The 20465-nt window shown below is 40.2% G+C and overlaps 1 protein-coding gene across 10 annotated transcripts in view; it reads right to left on the reverse strand.

The window, feature by feature from the left end:
- The window catches only part of LOC127567551 (cAMP-specific 3',5'-cyclic phosphodiesterase 4D), a 938945-nt gene that overhangs the window by 158567 nt on the left and 759913 nt on the right, over nt 1-20465 (reverse strand). The window contains exon 1 of one of the 10 annotated variants that reach the window (XM_052010580.1): nt 5535-5784. The exons of the other annotated variants lie outside the window; for them this stretch is intronic. Coding sequence (XP_051866540.1) covers nt 5535-5602 — 68 coding nt within the window. The 5' untranslated portion in view covers nt 5603-5784. Of the gene's footprint in view, nt 1-5534; nt 5785-20465 lie in introns of those variants that run through there. 10 annotated transcript variants of the gene reach the window in all.

Genomic DNA, 20465 nt, shown 5'->3' on the forward strand with positions numbered 1-20465 from the left:
CAGAAAATTGTCAATGAAGTTTCGCCATAACTCCACAAAGGAATTCCAAAATTTATCAGCACTTAGATTGAAAAAGACTTAGGAAATCTGGACTGTGGAGCAATGTCAAGCTCTTGTTGTCAAGACCAGCTCAATGCTGGAAAAGCCTGCACTAAAGTTGATCTCATAATAGGAATTGCTAGACAATAAAAAGACCATTTATGGTCTATTTTACTTCCTACTATGATCTGCATTAACATTAACAGCAATAATAGAGCTGTTGATAAATCATAGAAATTAACTGTGATCGATTAGTATATATCAGAGACAGACATAAGCTTAAGATAAATTCTAATGTTGAAGTGTCTTTGGAAACATTGGACGAGATTGACTTTTCCTCCCAAGCATTCTATGCATAACATGTCATAATTCCAGTTACTCAGATTCCAAAATATTACTTCAGGTACAGAACTTAAAAATCTGCAATTGAATAATAAAATACTGTGTGCTTCCATTCTTTTCCCAAGGAAGCTTTGCCATAGACGTAACATTGCTTATTGAAATAATGGATGTGATGAACGGATAATAGTGACTGTGGTAAAACTGTGGCAAGGCTGAGGATGGAGGAAAAAGACATCGATTCCTACTTGGTGGCAGGCTAACCTGACAGCTTGGCTGACAGGCTGAATCAAGGTTTGGAGTAGGAGAATGATGGGATTCTGCCTTAGATATGACCTAAGCTAGCTGCAAATTTTCCTTGTATGCCTCACAGCAACAACCCTGACCCTCAAGGAAACTCAGAAACTAAATTCTAACATTATTTTGTGTCCCTGTTCTGCACCAGGAACCAGCTCTCTGCTGGTTTTCCCCAGATATCAATTTGTTGCTGTAGGTGTTCTATTCAAAATACAAGATGAATGCAGGCACTCAGCAGGAAGGGGACAGCATTGGTGTTGGTGACTCAGTATCTCATCTGCCCTTCTGCTATCAGTTCATCCTAAAAACAGAGACCATTGATCGGTTAAAATCAGGCCCAAGGTTTCCACAAAAAAAATTCAGGATCTGCTTCCCTTGAGTGCAGGATGTCATTGATTCTGTTGTTCCAGAGAAAGTGGAATGGTTCTTTATACTGTGTCTAGTACTTTAAAATACTGTAAACAGGAATTGTCGTCTCTCATCTCCCTTTCACAGTTATAAAGTGACTAATTTAGCTCATAAACCAATTTTTCCATGACTGCAATCTTACCATTGCACTTTTCTGTACATTTTAATATTATGGTGACCAGAACCCAGCCCTGTATTGTAACAGCAGTTCGGCCAATAATTTATAAAGGAACAGTATTGCATCATCTTAACCCTGTTACATCACTAAACTTTTTTCAGTCCTGATGCAAGAACATTGCCTTGATGCCTCTCTCTCTATACACGCTGCTGAACATCTCAAGCAGTTTCAGGTTTTATTGTGTGATTTTGCATGTTTTACCTTACATTAGGCTTTGCTTGAGTGTGAGATTTAGTTCTCACTGAAAGTGGAATCAAAGCTGCAAATGTAGTAATTGCTCTGTTGTCTGCCATTTTACTTTGAAGAGAATACAATAATCCAGTCAAATCAGAAATAACTACAGTTAATGTCAACTCTTGTCTTGCCTATACTAACAATGGATCTCCTCTCAATCTCACTCTGTGAAGAAGGTTGGGGCATACGTACTTTGTAAGGTTATTTACTTTGCAATTTTGTTTTTGTAGCAAGTAACTGGGGCAAAAATTTATTTAGTCTGCCGACAAACCAAAAGGGAATTTGTACAAAATTCAACAAATTATACCCAAGTGCATCCTTTGTTTATTCTATTCACCATGGATGGCCAAGAGGAATTAGAACTTCACCACAAACCTTCACTAAGATAATCCTACAGCCAACTGTTTAAAGGTAAATGTGAAAAAGGTGGATGACTAGTCCTTCATCCAGGCAGAAAAATGTCTTTTACCATCTGGTCCTTTTCAAAATTGTTGTACTGACCAGAACCCTGTAGTGACTTGTGGACAGGAATATATGGAATTCACTTACAGCTTCTCTGGAACAGAAGCTAATCATTTTAAATCTGCATTCAGTGCTTTAAAGTCAAAGAAGTGCATACATTTCTATTAGTGCAATGAATTTAATGTGTTTATATACTGTGTGCTTTCTCTGACAATATTTAAATAATTGCATGAAGGCTAAGGTTTATAAAACAGTAGACTTCAAAACCCTCTATCATCAGAACAAAAGTAACAATTTGAAAACTCCATAGGATTCATTCCAGCTCTATTTGAGACCATAATTAATTTAATCACATCTGCACCCATTCAGCTTTTACTGCACCATTCTAAAGTCAGCCGGCTACAATAGGGCTATAACAAGAAAATGCAACCTAAACATTAATTCAAAGATGTGAATGAAATTGAGATATTCATCAATATCTCTCTGTAGCATTAGATATTTTTATCTATATTTGTGATGGAGCATGCTATTGATTGAGATTATAATTTGAGCAGAGGGAGTATCGACATTCATAACTTCTGGTCAAGATGTGAGTTGTGTAATCATTAATATTTAAGTTGCTTTCAATTACAGACAACAGCAGTGCTCTCAAGGTCTGGGGCGGTGGGTTGCTAAAACAATAGAACGTCCCAGCACATAATATACAGTGAATTATGTATAAAGAAAGAAAACAAGAAATAATTCTTCAACAAGCTAGCAATGTTATATCCAAAATTTTGAATTTCAATTATTATATCTTACTTCAGTGCTTCACTTACAAAATGATGTGGTAGAAATTTTGAATGACTTTGAACTGAATGAGATAAATCATTTTTGGCTTTTGGCAAATTTACGACATAAGCTTTTTCTCACTATAAAATATAAAAATGTTGCACCATTTGCTCTTTCATATGAATTTGGTTATATCAAAATCTGAATTTGCTGCTGTATTTTGAACAGTTAAAGCTCCTTTAGAAATTTGGACTGATGAATAGAAAAAGTGTTGGCAAACAAATCCAAACTGTCTATAAACAAAACTTGATCAAGTAAAGTCGATCTAGATGCTACCAGTTTTTTTGTTGAACAGTTAATGGATACATATTTATCACTGTGAAAGGAAATGTAGCCTACTGTCACAAGCATTAACATGCATCATGCCAGACACAAATTCTGAAATAGCTTTTTCTCAGGCAAACCAATTACCTTTTCAAACAACAATGTGGCCATTCTCCACATCTTCGTGGAGCTGACAGATTAAAAATAATTAATTTCTTAAGGAGAAATGTGAGTTTTTTTTCCCCAAAGAAATAGGTTGTGTGAAGGTCCTTTTCTGATTTGATTCACATGTCCAGTGTCTGAGATACCTCAAACCATAGGGATTATCTTTCTACAGATTATTGGCCATTCTCTCAATTCACTGACTTTGCGGGAAGATGAAAAACACCATGGTACCTACACGCAGATATCATTTTGAAAGCCTTACTTATTACTGTTATACAACAAACTTTTAAATACTCATATAATACCAAATTCTTTGTTGGTTTAGCCCTTAATAGCTATGTTGTTTGCTGTTTCTCTTTGCTTCCATGTACATTTAACCTTTGTAATAATCTTGATGAGAGGTTTAAGCTCAGAAGATATATAATGATGCTGTGGCATGTATCAGCTATCAAGAAGTTGAGAAAAACACAGTAACTTCACAGCCATGGCCTGCAACCATCTTCTCAGGGGCAATTTGGAATGGCATTAAACAATGGCACTACCAACAAAGCCTACATTCCATAATTTTTGTTTGGAAATAACATTAGACATCTGATGCAAGATACCTTGGTGGAAGTGTTCATCATGAGTAACACTAAAGACAATGGGGCAAAATTAGAGACAGGGAAATCTACCAGCCACCTATTCCAGTTATTCCAAAATCCCAGTATTCCAAATTACTATTATGTGCACTCATCATGGATAATGTGCACCTGTGGAGGTACCAAAAGAAAATTGCTCCTCTGAGGATGAAGCCTGAAAGCTAGGAGTGCTTTGATAAATGAAACATCATTCCCAAGTGGAAACTATGGAAAAGCTTTTGAAAATCTTCTGTGAATGACAGCTCATGGATTTAACATCTATGGAGTGTAGCAGTTCAATAAGGTTCACCATCACCTTCCAGGCCAATTATGGATGGGTAATAAACATTGGCACTGGTAGTGATGCCCTTGTTCTGTAAGTGAACGAAGTACCAAGCAGGAGTTAAAAAAAACAGAGAATATGTTATATTTTCAAGAACAAAGTCAAAGGTGATACAAGACTTAAGGAAACAAGATGTGAAAATACAATTCGCAAAAATGTTGTAGCATTAGTTATGAATATTGCATTCTAATTCATATCAAAGGTATTTTGAACATTTCTTCTCATTCTTGTAATCAGAGAGGCAATAATAACAGCCTCTATTTTACTTCATCCTTTATTTACATAATAGCAGGCAGATGTCAGAGCTAGTACTCCTAAATAAGTGCAAAGTCAAAATGTAGGGTACTGTACATTAAGTCTTCCTTATGATTTTTTTTCAGAATAATAATCCAAGTAAAACTAATTATGCACTAGATAATAGATGCTCACTGTAACATTAAAGCACTGCTCTGGGGGACTAGTTACATGTCTGCGTCTGCCCTGCAGGACAAGAATATAGCACCCATATGGTATCTGCTGTCAAGGGCACATTTAGTTTGCGATGAAGTCATCTGGAAATTTTCAGTGAAAATTAAACAAAAAACACATGCAATTATTTTTTTTTAATTGCATTGCATACACATCTTCCAATTTATCCACTGAATGTAAATTAAACCAATGCTCTGCCTGCCTATTCAGTAGTGTTTAAAGATCTCATAGCACAACAGGAAGCAGGAATTGTCCACAGCTGTCTCACCTGATAATTTTCCTTCAGTCAACTATTAAAATTCAATCAGGCATCTCAACGCTATTTGTGCCAGATTACTTTGGATGAAATAGTTCACATATTTGGCTATATAACACAGCATTTCATTAGGGGAACGCACTCCAGGACATTTCTGAAATGTGCAACATGCCACTCTCTTTGCTCGAGTTCTTTCTTTGCTATATGGGAGAATTAGGTTTACTCAGTAATACCGGTACCGAAAGCACCAGGAAAAGTTTGCAATGAAGGAAAAGAATTTAACGTATTCCTTATTTTTTTTTGGGGGGGGAGCGATTTGTAAAGCACAACGAAATCCCAAATGCCTGATACCTTTTCCCTCATGAGTGATGAAAAGAGTTCCTCTGCACTGGAAAGAAACGATCCACAGGGAAGGAGTGTCGCAGCCAGGGACTTCACGAACTTTTCCAGCAACCTACCTACCTACCAGGGACCTAAACGTGAACCAAGAGCGGATCGGGTGAAGATGCAAGTGCCCCACAGCCGAGCAGGGACGGAGAGCTGGGATAAGCTCCCCGTGCCCACCCAGGAAACAAGGCGGCCGGAAATTCGAGGCAAAAGAGCGGCGTGTAAAACAAAACGAGACGTTACCCCGGGTAGTCGGAGGTCCTCAGGGAGCTGGTAGATCGCGACCGCGGCTTCATGACGATGTGGCTCATGGTGAAGTGTGCCGATCCCGCCAGGACCCCGGCGCCGGCTCGCCTCCCCTTTTCCCTCTTCACATCTTATTTCCTTATCTGAACACCCCGTCTGGAAAATGGCTCTGGCTGGCTCACCCCCTCCGAGAGCTTGTTTCTTCACACAAGCCCGAATTACTCAAGCTTCAACTGTTCGGAAGTGACAGCGCTCTCCCCCCCCCCTCCCCAACCCCCCTCCCCCCGCTTTGCTGGCGTCTGTCTGTTCGTTCTGGCTCCGAGCTGGGGACCGGCAACGCTCTCCGAGGGCGGGCGGACGTTCGCCTCTCCCGACCGATGCGAGAAGCTCACATATCCGGCAAAACCCCTCCACCTCGGCCACACCGCCGGCGATCACATCCTTATCCCGCCGGCAGACAGATGCGGCGTCCCCCGGGCTCCCCCGCAACCTGCTGCCGCTCTCTTGCTTCCTCATTTTCTCCCCGCCTCCTTTCACCTTCTCGCTGGATGCCTCCAGGACTTGCCCGGGCCCCGGCACCCTCTCCCACCGCCCCCACTCCTTGACGTAAACTGATTATTTACCCCTTCTCTCCACACTCGGTAAAGCTTTCGCCGGGAGGCAGAATTATATTTACAATAATGTCACACCGAGGTTTCGGCTGCCTGATGCAGGGATAGAACCCCAGGGGGATTTTTTTTTACCTCTCCCAAGGGCAGTTGTGGACTGTTGTTTACTTTCAATTGAGATCGCAGGGGCTGTGGATGTGGGGGCAAAGTTTTCATCTGTGGGGTTGTTCAAGTTTATTGTCATGGGCATACATGCCCGGGATATAAATGCCAATGAAAACTAGCTTTTGCAGCAGCAGCACAGTACATAAGTTACATAAACCTAAATTAACAAATTATTTCATAACTTACTCGACGAAATATAACAAAATTAAATATAACAATATTAGGGCAAGTTGAAGGAAATTAGTCCAAGATAGAATCAGGGTTTTTTTCGGGTTGGTTGTCAGCACTAAGGTTAGTGAAGTGAATAACTTCACTCTTGTATATTGCATTTAGTGTATATAATTCACGATTGTACAGTGTACTTATTGCATTTATTATTACCATATGTAAGGTTTACTCTGTGAGCTTCAAACAAGAAATTTCATTGCAATGGGGTGTATATGACAATAAACAAATCCAAACTATATCTAACCAATTATCAGTGATTTCTATCTAATGCTGTGCCCTGCATTATTATTCAGAGCTCACACTTGTTAATAGAAAATTCTGCCAGCAACAAATAAGCTTCCACCAGGCATGGCTAAAATGCACCCAAATCAAACCTTGACCTGTCATTCCATTTTGATGCAGCTGGCATCATTTAACATTAACTCAGTTTGAGCCGTCATGTGCACAGTGCTGTGCATCTCCCCACACCATGGGCCCAAGATTCTGCCCCTGGCGAGTACATCACTTTGATTTCCCCATCTCCTGCATGAATATACAACAGCAAGAAGGCCTTTCAGGACAAATGTCATGCCTCGGGGTACAGCTGGCACCAGAAAACCACTTAAAAGTGATCTTGCTCTATCTCTTAATGTCACACCCTGCCCCTGGCCTGGTTAGGGTTTGTTACAATCTCCCAGCATCTATCAGATGAAGTTTGGAAATTTTACAACATCTGCTGAAAAGAAATTGCAAACAGTACCGACATTTAAAACATTTTCCAGTTGTAATAATAGTGAAACTGTCAACATTGTCGTCATTACACCATGCAAACATCTTTCGGTGTACGGACATGCACAGTTAAAGGTGGAAATCCAGAACATGCTATAGATTATCCCCTTGTCTAGAACTTGGATTTTATCCATTTTTGGTGCACAAAACATGTACTTTTATTTGCACTAATGCCCGATTAGATCCACTGCAAAATATCTGGAAATTCGCTAAAAATAGATCAAAAGCAGCCTAATGGCATGTCACAGATAGAATCACATGCTAAAACAGGACCTCTATTCTTGACAGGAGATAACGAAAAGCTCCCAACTGCTGTCTTTGCCATGCTGATCACTGGGTAGGGCTTGGAACTCAGCCTCTTAACACATACATACGTAAGCATTGTCTGTGAACTGCCGCTCGGTGACTGAGGTTAGAGTGACCTTGGGGTGGAGTGACCCAGAGGGAGGTGACACAAGTTAAACAATTTCCCATTTATCCTGTAAACCAGCTCCACTCACAAGAAGTATTTGGGGAATAAGTGCATTATTGAAGTGAGAAAGAGAAAGAATGAACTGCGTGACACTGGTTTACATCAAGATTATGGACCCACTGGTTAAGATCATGGCTTGCATGCCATCATTAAAATAACGGCTGAGGTACAAGAACGGCCACGGTTTTGTTGATTGGTGGAACAAGGGCTGAAAGACCAACTTCTGCCCTTATTTCTTATGTTCTGATGTTCAATTGTGTCTCTAAGTGAATGGAATCAACACTATGGTTGAGGAGGGCTCTTGCAATAAGTTTGAGAACTTCACTCTGAGCTCCATCATGGAAGGGATTACCAGGTTGGTAGGAGAAACAATTCAAGTGTAATCATGATGCTTCCATGAAAAGGAATTAACATCCTCACCGATTCTTGTCAGTTCAAAATGGAGAAACAGCATTCAGGATGACGAGAGAGAGCTGAGTCCATCCATCGGGAACACACAGAAATCCAGCATGAATAGTAAAAAGAACGAACCACTTACTGAACTACACACCTGCTCACACCGTCAGGCACCTCCAGTCCCTCATGTGGCAAAGTCTGTAAGTCCCAGAGAAACAAAGGACTGCAGATGCTGGAATCTAGAAGAAAAACACTATGAAGCTGGGGGAACTCAGCAGGCCAGGCATCATCCATGGAGAAAAGCAGGCAGTCAACATTTCAGTTCAGGACCCTTCTTCCAGACTGAAGATAGGAAAAGGCCACATTGGCCTCATCAGCAACCTCAGAACCTACAGGCCTGGAGTAGAAGCCAGTTGTCCTCAAACCTGAGGGAGTGCCTCAGAATAGGGTGGTGAAGAAGAATGGAAAGGGCAGCTGACAAAGAAATTGAGGCGACAGTGATTGACAAGGGTAGGGGAGTGATGCTGTCTACATGGACTTCAGTAGGGCATATAATATTCACCAAGGCTACTCCAACAGCACCTTCCAAATCTATGACCTCCATGATTAAAAGCAACAAGGTAGCAGGTGCATGGGAACACCACCACCTGCAGGATCCCTCTAAGCTGCATCCTGCCTGGGAAATATATTGCTGGTCTGTCATTGTTACTGGATCTAAATCCTGGAACTCCCTTTCCAATACTACGATGAACGTACTTTCAGCAAAAGTACTGTATTTGTCCAAGAGGCAGTTCATCACCATTTTCTCAAGGGCATTTATGTAAAGGCACCAATTCTAGCCTTGCCAGTGACACCTGAATCCCAAAAATGAATTTTAAAAAATCCAAACCTACTACCTCACATTTTTTTATTAATATTTAAATACATTTGTTACTTTATGCTTATTCCATCACCTTGTCAGTACATCAATTTACAATATCTCTGGCTTTATCATTTATAAACCCCTCCCTCCAGCTTTTACTCAAATCATTGATGTACACAGGGACTGAAGCAGTTCCAGAAAGAAAAAAAAGTTGTGTGGTACAGAACACTGCAGATCTAAGTTCTCAGACAAAGTTATTGCTTCATCTTGCACCCTCTCACTTATCTTCTGAATCACTTGCACTCATATCATTGAAGGTCCTAAGTATACATGGAAAGGTTTTTAGTTCAAAGCAATTATTCAGCTATCAGTTTAATGTTTGGATAATTCACTCAATATTTACTTTTAATTGTGGAAAAAACAGGCAGTTCATTAAAGGCCAGTGTGGAAACCCATGGTTTTGTCATAACATCAACCTCTGTTGTTATTTGTGATCATTCTTAGTATGCTACTTTGTGCCATTTATTATGATTTTTTAAATTAAAGTAATGAGTCTAGCACAAAACATGTGTTAGTGTATCAATGGCCAATGTTCTTTCAATTTTTTGCAATTAACTCAACAGAAGAAAATTTGGACAGAATGTATAAAGTGCCTCCAATCCACACACAACAAAGTTGCACTTCACTTTATATAGTGATTAAATCACTGATATAAAGTTGAATTGCCTTTACTATATTTTTAAAAAGTAAAATTAAAAGGAACGTTCCCACTCCCACATCAGGCCCCTCATTTTGATTTGTAACAGGAGAGTCAGAAATCTGACAATTCTATCCCCTGCTATGTGCCTTTGTCTCTTTGATGACGTACACTTCATATCAAGACAATACGGGAGAGGTATGTGTAGAACAAAGGGAACATCTTCAATAATGTGAGTCCAGATGACCTAATGTGGCAGTTAAGATCAGGTTAAGCTTCTCTATCTTTAGAATGTGTTGCCAGTGGTAAGGCTGTGGGACATGCCCAGCTAGACTATATGAAGAATAGGAAAAGGAAAATAAACTGAGCCAAAATGATGACAACAGGCAAATATGGCCAGTTTTGATATAAACAGGAAAGAAAATGAGTTATCTCAATTTGGGAAATTTGATATTGAGACCCACAGGCTGCAGGCAACATACCTAACTGGAAGATGTGATATTGTTCCTCAAGCTTGTATTGGGCAACATACATTAGTATGTTAGTTAATCATTTTTGTTGCTGTTTTCAGAAGAAACAACCCCTCTTGCAATTCCAAGATGCCTAAAACCAGAAGGACAAATTGGTAGAGATATGCCTGGGGCAGTAGTACAGATTGGTTAGTTTTCGCTTTAACTGCCTGTTCTGGACTTGATTAGATATACATCTCTACTGAAGTCAACAGAACTGGAAACTGGTCAAGGTGCATAACTGGTGAGCGGTATGACACAATCATTCTGCATGAGTATGCAAGATAAATTTCCATCTGATAAGTTTTACTAATACATAGCATTCATTTATAAATAAAATTAAGGTTTTTTGACCCTCTAGAACAGGGGTGAATTGGCATTTTATGAGGATTAACAAGGGAGAGAAATGTCCCTCTGACATAGTTATGCTATATATTTCACAAGTTGAATGGCTATCACACCAGCTCCAATTTAAATTCCACAAGAACGTATGCTTGCTATTTTCTCCAGAAAAAAGCAGCTAATTAGTGTCTTGTCCTGACTCTCCTTCTCTCAAGGGGATCAAACCACTAGTATAGAACAAAGTCCTCCCATTTTGTTACATTGCACAAAGTCCTCAATCAGCTTTGCTCTTTTCTCCATAAAGGTGCTTCTCCACTTCTACTGTAGGCTTACTTTATGTTTCCCAACTCAACTGTCAGCCCAATGGCTTCCTAACTCTGCAACTGCAATAACCTTGAAGCTATTTGTTTCACCTTAAAAGGTCTTTCTTTCATAACAATCACAGTATTTTAAAGTAAATAATTTCAGTGCTTTGATGCTTATCTGGAAGATATGATAAAGCAACATATGATTCATGTTCTTTTCCTGTTACTTTATTTACTTGAAACAATAACCACAATATAAAATAGAATGACTTAATGCCAACAGCAGAGGTCAGTGTTTATGAATGAACAGAAGCTCCCAAAATAGAATGAGTAGTTTACAAGTTTGTGGGAAAATGAGCTGTGAAGAGGATGCAAAGTCTTGAAAGAGATATATGGGTAAGTGATTAGCAAGCAGATGGCAGGTGGAGTGTTGTAATTCTTTGGGCTGTGGCTGTTCAGTCACTGAGAATGTTCAAAGGTGAAATCAATGAAATGCTGTACACGAAAGGAATCATGGGCTATGGGAAGGGCAGCAAAAGAGACTTTAAATATGGAATAAGCCATACTCATCACTAGGGCCACACTGCCTTACTGATTATGTCAAAAAATCATATATTCATGCAATTCTCTATCAAAATAAGGGGCACAGTTAAGAACATCCTGGAAGTTGTTGAGACAGCTTCTATCCCACTGTTATAAGACTCTTGAACGGACCTCTTATATGATAAAAATCTCACAACCTACCTCGTCATAGCCATTGCACCTCATTTGTCAACCTGCACTGCACTTTCTCTGCAACTGTAACATTTTATTCTACATTCTGTTATTGCTTTTCCCTCTGTACTACCTGGATGTATTTTTGAATGATCTGTCTGGATGGTACGCAAAACAAAGTTTTTTGCTGTATCTTAGTACATGTGACAATAATAAACCAATTTACCAATCACTTTGTTCAAAATGATTCATTGCATTGTGTCACATTTCAAGGAGCTGAATTTAATTCCAAAAAGTGCACTTCAAACAGAAGCTTGCTTCAGTGTTCAGTTGCTCCAGAGTGATGCAGTGATATTGAAGGAGTCTTTTAAATGTAGCATGAGCTGCTCTACAGAGTTTCAAAAGAACACGCCATTTGTTCACAATGTCTAGTCATGCAGGAAACATCTAGCACCTTGATGTCGACAGCCTCTTTGAATAATCTTAAGAGGTGTTTAAAGAACATAAGTACCACAATGACTAAAGGAATTGGGAACAGAAGATAGCCAGAAAGCTTGGCAGAGTGGCAGGCTATCCTTTCAATGTGAAGAATCACCAAGTAGATTCATAGAATGGGTTTGTTAGATTTTTGGGCATCACCGAAAGGCTTTAGTTAGGTTGAGAAGGCAGTTTATAATGGCCATCAATCTGAAGAGACTGTGAAACATGCTTCTCAAATTCAACTAGATACTCATCTCCATCTTACAGTATGTTTGCTCCATGATAGCATGTAAGCCACAATACTACCACCAAATCCACAACAGCACCGACCTCAGTAAAGGCCAGTACCAAACAAGACCACATCACTACCTTAAGACTTTTCTCCATCTTTCTCCCACAGTCTTTTACCTTACCTCCACCAAACTTCCTATAGAGCCTCTTTTAGAGTAGAGCTCATTTTCAGAACTAATGAGAAACTGTTCAATCCACAGGGACCACACCACAGAATCAAGGTAACTTCAACCTCAGAAGTTGAGCTGCAGCATGCAAATGAGGCCTGTGTTTGTGCATGCTCGGAGACTGAGCTTTTAGATGAGGTTAACTCATTCACTGAAGCACATAAGAGGATGGGCCTTACACTTAACATTTCTAAGACTAAGCTCCTCTACCTGCCTACTCCTGCTGTAGCATGCTGCCACCTGTAGTAAAGGTACACAACAAGACTCTGGAAAATACGGACCACTTCCTCTATCTTAGGAGCCACCTATCTGTAAAGGCAGACATTGATGCAGGAATTTACCACCACTTCCAATATGACAGCACAGCCTTTGATTGACTGAGGAAAAATATATTTGAAGGTCAAGACCTCAGAGTGGGCACAAAACTCATGGTCTTATTGAGCAACAGTGATCCCTACTTTCCTATATGTTTCTGAGACCAGGACTATCTACAGCAGGCACCTCAATGTATTGAGAAAATCTCACTACCACATCTCTGCAAAGTTTTCCAAATTCACTGGAAAGGTAAGTGAATCAATGTTAGTGCCATCTCCCAGACTAACTTCCCCAGTTTTGAAGCCCTAGTTGGCTACATTGGACGGGCTATGTCATTTGCATGTCCGACACCAGACTCCAGAAGGAAACACTCCATTCCAAGTGCTGTCATGGGAGGATACCAGGTAAACAGAGAAAAAGATTCAAGGATGTGCTCAAAGCTTCCTTGAAGAAATGCATCATCCCCACTAACTCCTGAGAATCTCTGGAGTTGGAGAAGGAGCATGCAGGATGGTACAGACAACCTCAAGGCCATGCTCCAAGAACATACCGAAGAACCTGCTCAAGTGGCAGAAGGTGCATAAGACCTCTCAAACTGCACGACTCTCACCCTGTCCGCCATCTCTCACCCCAACTGTGGAAGTGTCTGTTGTTCCCACAATGGCCTCATTACCCATAAAACTGGACGAGAAGCAAGTCCTCCTTGATCCTGAGGGACTGCTTAAGAGAGACAGAGACAAAGTGACAATACCTGAATGGAAATGCTGCTGATTGAACCAGGAATTCCGTTACACTCAGTGAGCAATAAACAATCTGCTGGAGGAACTCAGCGGGTCAAGCAGCATCTGTGGGAGGAAAGGTATTGTGAACATTTCAGGTCAAAATCCTGCATGAGGACCTGAAACATCGGCAACTCCTTTCCCCCGACAGATGCTGCTCGGTCCGCCGAGTTCCTCCAACAGATTGTTTGTTGCTCCAGATTCCAGCATCTGCAGTCTCTTGTGTCTTCATTGTTACACTCTGTATGTGGCATACTTTTAATCTACCATGGAATAAAGCAGTTTATGATCTAAACCTTTCTAGTTGTATCCAGATTTGGAGGAATTGGAGAAGAAAGAGATACTGACAGAAGGAAAGTAGACAGGTCTCAAGGGGAAATTCTTGGTTACACTAATATTATATTATGCGTATAAAATAAGTATTTTTGTATTAAGTATTGTAGATAATATGTCTAAAAGAGAATAATGGAAATACTTAGCATCTGTGGGGAAAGAACTAGAGTTAATGCATGGATTATGCTGGCCCAAGCCTGCCACTTAGAATTGTTGCTTGTTGACCTCGCACTTACTTCAGCTGACAGGTCTAGCAGCTTTGCCCTTTTCCTATCTTCAGTCCTGAAGAAGGGTCCTGACCCAAAACATTGACTGTCTGCTTATATTCATGGATGCTGTCTGACCTGCTGAGTTCCTCCAGCACCTTATTGTTTTTTCATTTAGACTCCAGCATCTGCAGTCCTTTGTTTCCCCTCCATGGACTCTGTCTACACTTCTTGCTGCCTCGATAAAGCAGCCAACATAATCAAAGTGCCCACCCACCTCGGACACTTTCTCTTCTGCCCCCTCCCACTGGGCAGAAGATACAAGCACTCAAAAGGTGCACAGTATATTACCTATCAAGATGCTTGGTGATCAGTCTTGCACTTGTGGTTTCCCTTTGTTCTCGGAGTCCCTGACTTATGGTTCCTTCTTGCTGAGTCCTTATTTATTTTTGGTCTTAGGTTGTCACTGTACTCCCTGTTTCTCATTCTGTTCCAAGGTTCAGTAAGGAGTTTAATCCTGTATCCAAGACCCATCTTCCTCCCATTCCTTCTGTTCTCCTCCAATGCCACTAGGCTCAAGGACAGCTTCTATCCCACTGTTATAAGACTATTGAATGGTCCCCTTGTACGATAAAATGGATTCTTGACCTCAAAATCTACTTCGTTATAGCCTTATTGTCTGCCTGCACTGCACTTTTTTTAACGGTAACATTTTATTCTACGTTCTGTTATCATTTTCCTTTGTACTACCTCAATGTATGGATGGCATGCAAAACAAAGTTTTTCACCTCGGTATGTGTGACAATAATAAACCAATTTGCCAATTTACATGGTCATCAAACCCATGTGAGGTGTGAAGTACTTGTTTGAACTGTCAGGAGAAATCAGTTTTATGCTTCTGTGTATTTGATTGGCACAGTACCAATAACTGGGATGCCATATAATAAGTGGTGGAAAATGGAGGTGGACGTGTAATGGCTGCCCCCAGGACACTATGCAAAAGATGCATTTCACTGTGTGTTTTGACGTACATGTGACTAATAAAGATATCTTATCTTACCGAAGCAATGTGTCAAACGTGGAGTGGACTATCAATGTGGTATCATGTCATTGGAGGAGAACAGAAGGAATAGGAGGGAGATGGGTCTTGGATACAGGATTAAACTCCTTACTGAACCTTGCAACAGAATGAGAAACAGGGAGCACAGTAACAACCTAAGACCAAAAATAAATAAGGACTCAGCAAGAAGGAACCATAAGTCAGGGACTCAGAGAACAAAGGGAAACTACAAGTGCAAGACTGATCACCAAGCATCTTGATAGGTAATATACTGTGCACCTTTTGAGTGCATGTAATTTGCCTTTGCAAATAAGAGTTTGAATAAATGTAAATGCATCTTTCACTCATTGTCAGTATCGTGTCTCATTCATAATTGTGGATTAGACGCAACGCACTTTTGATTATTTTATCACTTTACGTACCTTCCAGCACCTATGGCCTCATGATCATCCCTGAACTTCATCACTCCTACACTCTAAACCAGGCTTTCAGCCCTAAGCATTGGAATTCCCTCCCAAACTTCCTCCTTTAAGACTTCCCTTAAATATGCCCTAATATCTCCCTTGTGCTTTAACGTCAAATGTTTCTTAATAAGGCTTGTTTAATGCTTTTTTAAGCTGTTTTACATGAAAGATTTAAAGTAAATGCCAGTTGTTGATTATGTGAATGACCTTACTTTCCACATCATGGATAGTTAGAGGATAAATGGTTGAATTTCTTTTATTCATGGAAATATGGCCCTTCCAAGATAAATAAGATGACTCTGAAGTGATAAGAAAGGAATACACAGAATGGCTCTTAATACGTGTATCAGCCATGAGTGCTTATGATTTGGGCAGACAATTCATTGATTATTGTAAAGACTTTAGGGAATGAAAACTGCTTTTCAAAGGGACTAAGAACAGGTACAGAATAAAGTCTTGTTACAAGTAGTAACTTTGAAGTGAACAATTGTAAGTGAAACAATTGTAACTATTAACATGAATAGACTGCCTTCAAATAGTTTGGAACAGATCCATCATGAAATCTAAACTGTGCTCTGGATCTTTTACCTACAGAAATCCTGAAACCCCACTGATTTCAATAAGAATTGGAGGGCCATGGATTTTGATGTAAAGGGGGGAGCAAGTTCAATGCTTAAAATTTAGTTTTGCTTAGTTTAATATTTTTAACTAAAAATATCTCTAATTCTCAGACATTGAAAAACTATAAATCATCCTCACAGCTTTTACAGTTGACAATGTTGGGTGAGGGTATTTGCCAGCTGTCAAAGCTTTCAAGGGTTTTCCAGGGCCAGGTCTCTTCACTGCATTGCCGAAGGTCCTGCCACTGTCCAAACCATGACTCTCAGGCCATCAAGATTAGTTCTCTGCATCCAGACGTGGTACAGACAGATACAGTATGGGAGGCCATGGCAGTCTTTTGGATAGGTGGCAACCTTGGTGAGACCGATCTCAATGTTTTAAACAAAGGAAGGTATAAAACTAGGGTGGGGATTGTGCAGTTGGTGAAAGTCATTGTCTATCTCCCTTATTCATTCTCCATATAAACAAGGATTATGATTTCAACTAAGGGGAAAAAATAATTTCTGGAATTTTAAATGACTTGTCCAGTTCACCCAGTAGAGTACAAGAGTAAAGTCAAAGCTGAAGTATATTGGCACTTTAACAATAAATTAATGTGGAAAATAATATTACCATAGTCTAAAGTCAGCTGTTCTGCTTTTCCAGTAGCTTTAAATAAAACTTCAAGGGTAACATATTAAAATGTTATTCTGAATAGTTTGGTTCTGAATCTAGTCCAAATAAAGGGAAAACATCTGATCTACTTACAAAATACTAAATGGGAACCAAAAAACTATCTGGGAACAAGATAACGTGCTGTTCCCATGTACATCTGTGTGGCCCATGTACAGGAAATTTAGTTCAGAGTTGGTTTCCATTGAAATAGGTTTCTTAAATACAGGGGAGGGCACTTACATTGAACCAAACCACGAGGCAGTGTTTCAATTTGCTATGTTCAGCATGAGTGGAATTGCATTGAAAGATCTTTGGTGGTTGTCTGACCATAATTTTATTGCATTTTGTGGGACTTCGCTGAGTTCAAATTGCCATAATTCTAATTTTGGAATGCAATTTGGCTGCACTGTGCTTTGGGAAGTCCATGTAAAGAACTATATAAAGTCTTTTGTTTTGCAGTTTTCATCTTGCAAAATTGTAAAATTTGTTTATAAAAAAAGAATAAACTCTGGGTGGGTGTCTCTTTAATTGGGTTGAGCAATTGTTCAGTCAATAACAACAACACATACAGTAACATTAATGTAGTAAGATATTCTCAAGGTGTTTCATAGGAGCATTACTAAACAAAATTTGACACAAATCCTCACAAGACCTTTTCAGTGCGGTGAACAAAAACATCTACATAAAGTTTTAAAGTCTGAAAATAGAAAAGGAGAGAGAGAAGCAATGGGATTTGGGACAGGATTCATCCAGTTGAACCCATGTCATTGATGCTGGACTAATTCACTCCAGTGAGAGACTGGGGACCAGAATTGAAGGTATATAGATAGCCCAGATGTCTAAGGCTGGAGGACTCTGCAGAGACAGGACACGAGACAGTGGTGTGTCTGTGTGTGTCGATGGAAGTAGGGAGGGAGACGAGAAATTTAAAATAAAACTGAGATTACCAATCTATCAATGCACATAAATTGGTAAATTGGTTTATTATTGTCACATGTAAAGAGGTACAGTGGAAAACTTTGTTTTGCATGCCATCCGTACGGATCATATCATCACATCAGACATTGAGGTAGTACAAGGGAAAACAATAGCAGGGTATAGAATATAGTGTTACAGAGAAAGTGCAGTGCAGGCGGGCAATAAGATGCAAGGCCATGACAAGGTAGATTGTGAGGTCAAGAGTCCATCTTATGAATAGGGAACCATTCAATAGTCTTATAACAGCAGGATAGAAGCTGCCCTTGAGCCTAGTGGTACAGGCTTTCAGGCTTCTGTACCTTCTGCCTGATGGGAGACAGGAGAAGAGAGAATGTCCGAGGTGGGTGGGATCGTTGATTATGCTGTCTGCTTTACTGAGACAGCGAGAAGTGTAGATAGAGTTCACGGAAGAGAGGCTGGTTTCTGTGATGTGCTGAGTTGTGTCCACAACTCTGCAGTTTCTTGTAGTCCCAAACAAAGCAGTTGCCATACCAAGCCATGATGCATCAGGATAGGGTGCTTTCTATGATGCATTTATAAAAAATTGGTGAGGGGCAAAGGGGACATGCCAAATTTCTTTAGCCTCCTGAGGAAGTAGAGATGCTGGTGAGCTTTCTTAGCCATGGTATCTATGTGATTGGACCAGGATGAGCTATTGGTGATGTTCACTCCTAGCCACATCCCCAAGCACGTGGGTTAAGTATGAATATTTGATTTGAGCTGTGACGTGAGCTGCATGAAGTGTAGAATGAGAGAGAGTGATCAGGCATGAACTGGAAAGGATCAATCTTGAAGTACAAAGGAAAGATGGTCACAGATTTGAAAGATTAAGCACCAACAAGAACTTGAAAGGAAAGAAATGCTGGAGGTGGGGCAACAATTTGCAAGAATACTGAGAACAAACTCTGGTTTTAGAGAAATTATAACAGCAGATTTGAAAGAGAGATGTACAGTGCCCAAGGAAAGAGATCTTCTAAAATATCAGTATGACGGGGAGTCAGAATGAGAATTTAATCAATAGTGCAATGCGAACAGCTGAGACAGCAGGAGATGCTTCTCATGGATAACGTGAACTTGGAGAGGGGAGATATTAAGAATAAAGAGAGTTCAAACCCATGTCAAGGGGAAACTTTGGAAGATTGGTCTGATGGGGTAGGAGGGAGGGAGGGAAATTGAAGAAGCAGGTAATTGTCATTAGGAATGAGATCATCCAAAGAACTCCATGACCTCCTTGCTATTGCTTTTAGAAGTTGTGGGATACAAAACAGGGAGGGTGGGTTTTGAGTGAAATTTCTTTACAATCCAGAATGATCCAGGAATATTGCACTGTTTTCACTGTTGAGGGTAGGGGCTGACAGTGCTTCCTTTGGTCAAATCAAGTCCTGGGGTGAGTGACTACACCTGTTCAAGTCTCCTTCCTTTGGATTTCAGGAAATGGAGGTGAAGGATAAATTGTGAGGATTTAATGGGGATGAGGCCATCAACAGTAGAGGTGAAGTCATCGTTGAACAAATTATTTGATGGTTGAGATCCTGAATATTGAGATAAATCATAGCTCAAGCAGAGATGCTGTTGGGGTCAGTGGGGTATGTGTAAGATATGTGTGAAGCAAATCTACTGGACCTCATCTACATCAATCACAACTGAAGATACATCTATCCTGTGGGCGTGACCACCAGACAGTTATTGTCGAAATAATGTCCAATTCTCAAGTAGGGATACTCTCCATCATGTTGTGTGACATTACCACTGTACTAATGGTAGAGCAAAATTGGGCAGCTATGAAGTGTTCTAGGCCAGTCACAGCAGCAGAATTGTATTCCAGAACAATCTGTAACTTCATAACTGGACATACATACCACTTTACTATTACCATCAAGGAGACAAACCCTGGTTCACTGAGGAAGGACATACCAGGAAAAGCACCAGGGGTATGGAAAAATGGCACTGATAAGGAGTTGAGGCCAGCATAGATCAGCCATGATCATATTAAATGATGGGGCAGGCTTGAAGGGCCTGGTGGCCTACTCCTGCTCCTATTTTCTTGTGTTCTTGTATACCTAAAAATGAAGGACTAACTTCGCATGGAAGATCATGAGTTAAACAGTAAAAGCTGTAGGCAACATAGTGTTATGTGACCCATCAACCAATGGATCAGATCAAGCCAGTTACAGCACATATTTGGGGCTGGATAGCACCCCAACCGTAGTGCTGTATACTTATTCTCCAGAACAAGCCATGATTCTAGCCAAGCTCTTCCAGTCAAGTGACAATGCTGTCACCTGCCTGAAAAAGTGGGAAGTTTCCACTTTTGTATGTGCTATTGACTAAAACCAAGACAAATCTTATAAAGTCGATTACTGCCTGTTCAATTTAGTGTCAGTTGTCAGGAAAGTAATGGTAGCTGTCTTTGTCAGAGGTATCAAATAGAACTTATTCAGCAATAAGACTATTGAACAGTTCCTTTATACAATGGGATGGACTCTGATCTCACAATCTACCTTGTTGTGACCT

Source organism: Pristis pectinata, chromosome 2 (genome assembly GCF_009764475.1).
Source record: "Pristis pectinata isolate sPriPec2 chromosome 2, sPriPec2.1.pri, whole genome shotgun sequence".
NCBI classification, from domain to species: domain Eukaryota; kingdom Metazoa; phylum Chordata; class Chondrichthyes; order Rhinopristiformes; family Pristidae; genus Pristis; species Pristis pectinata.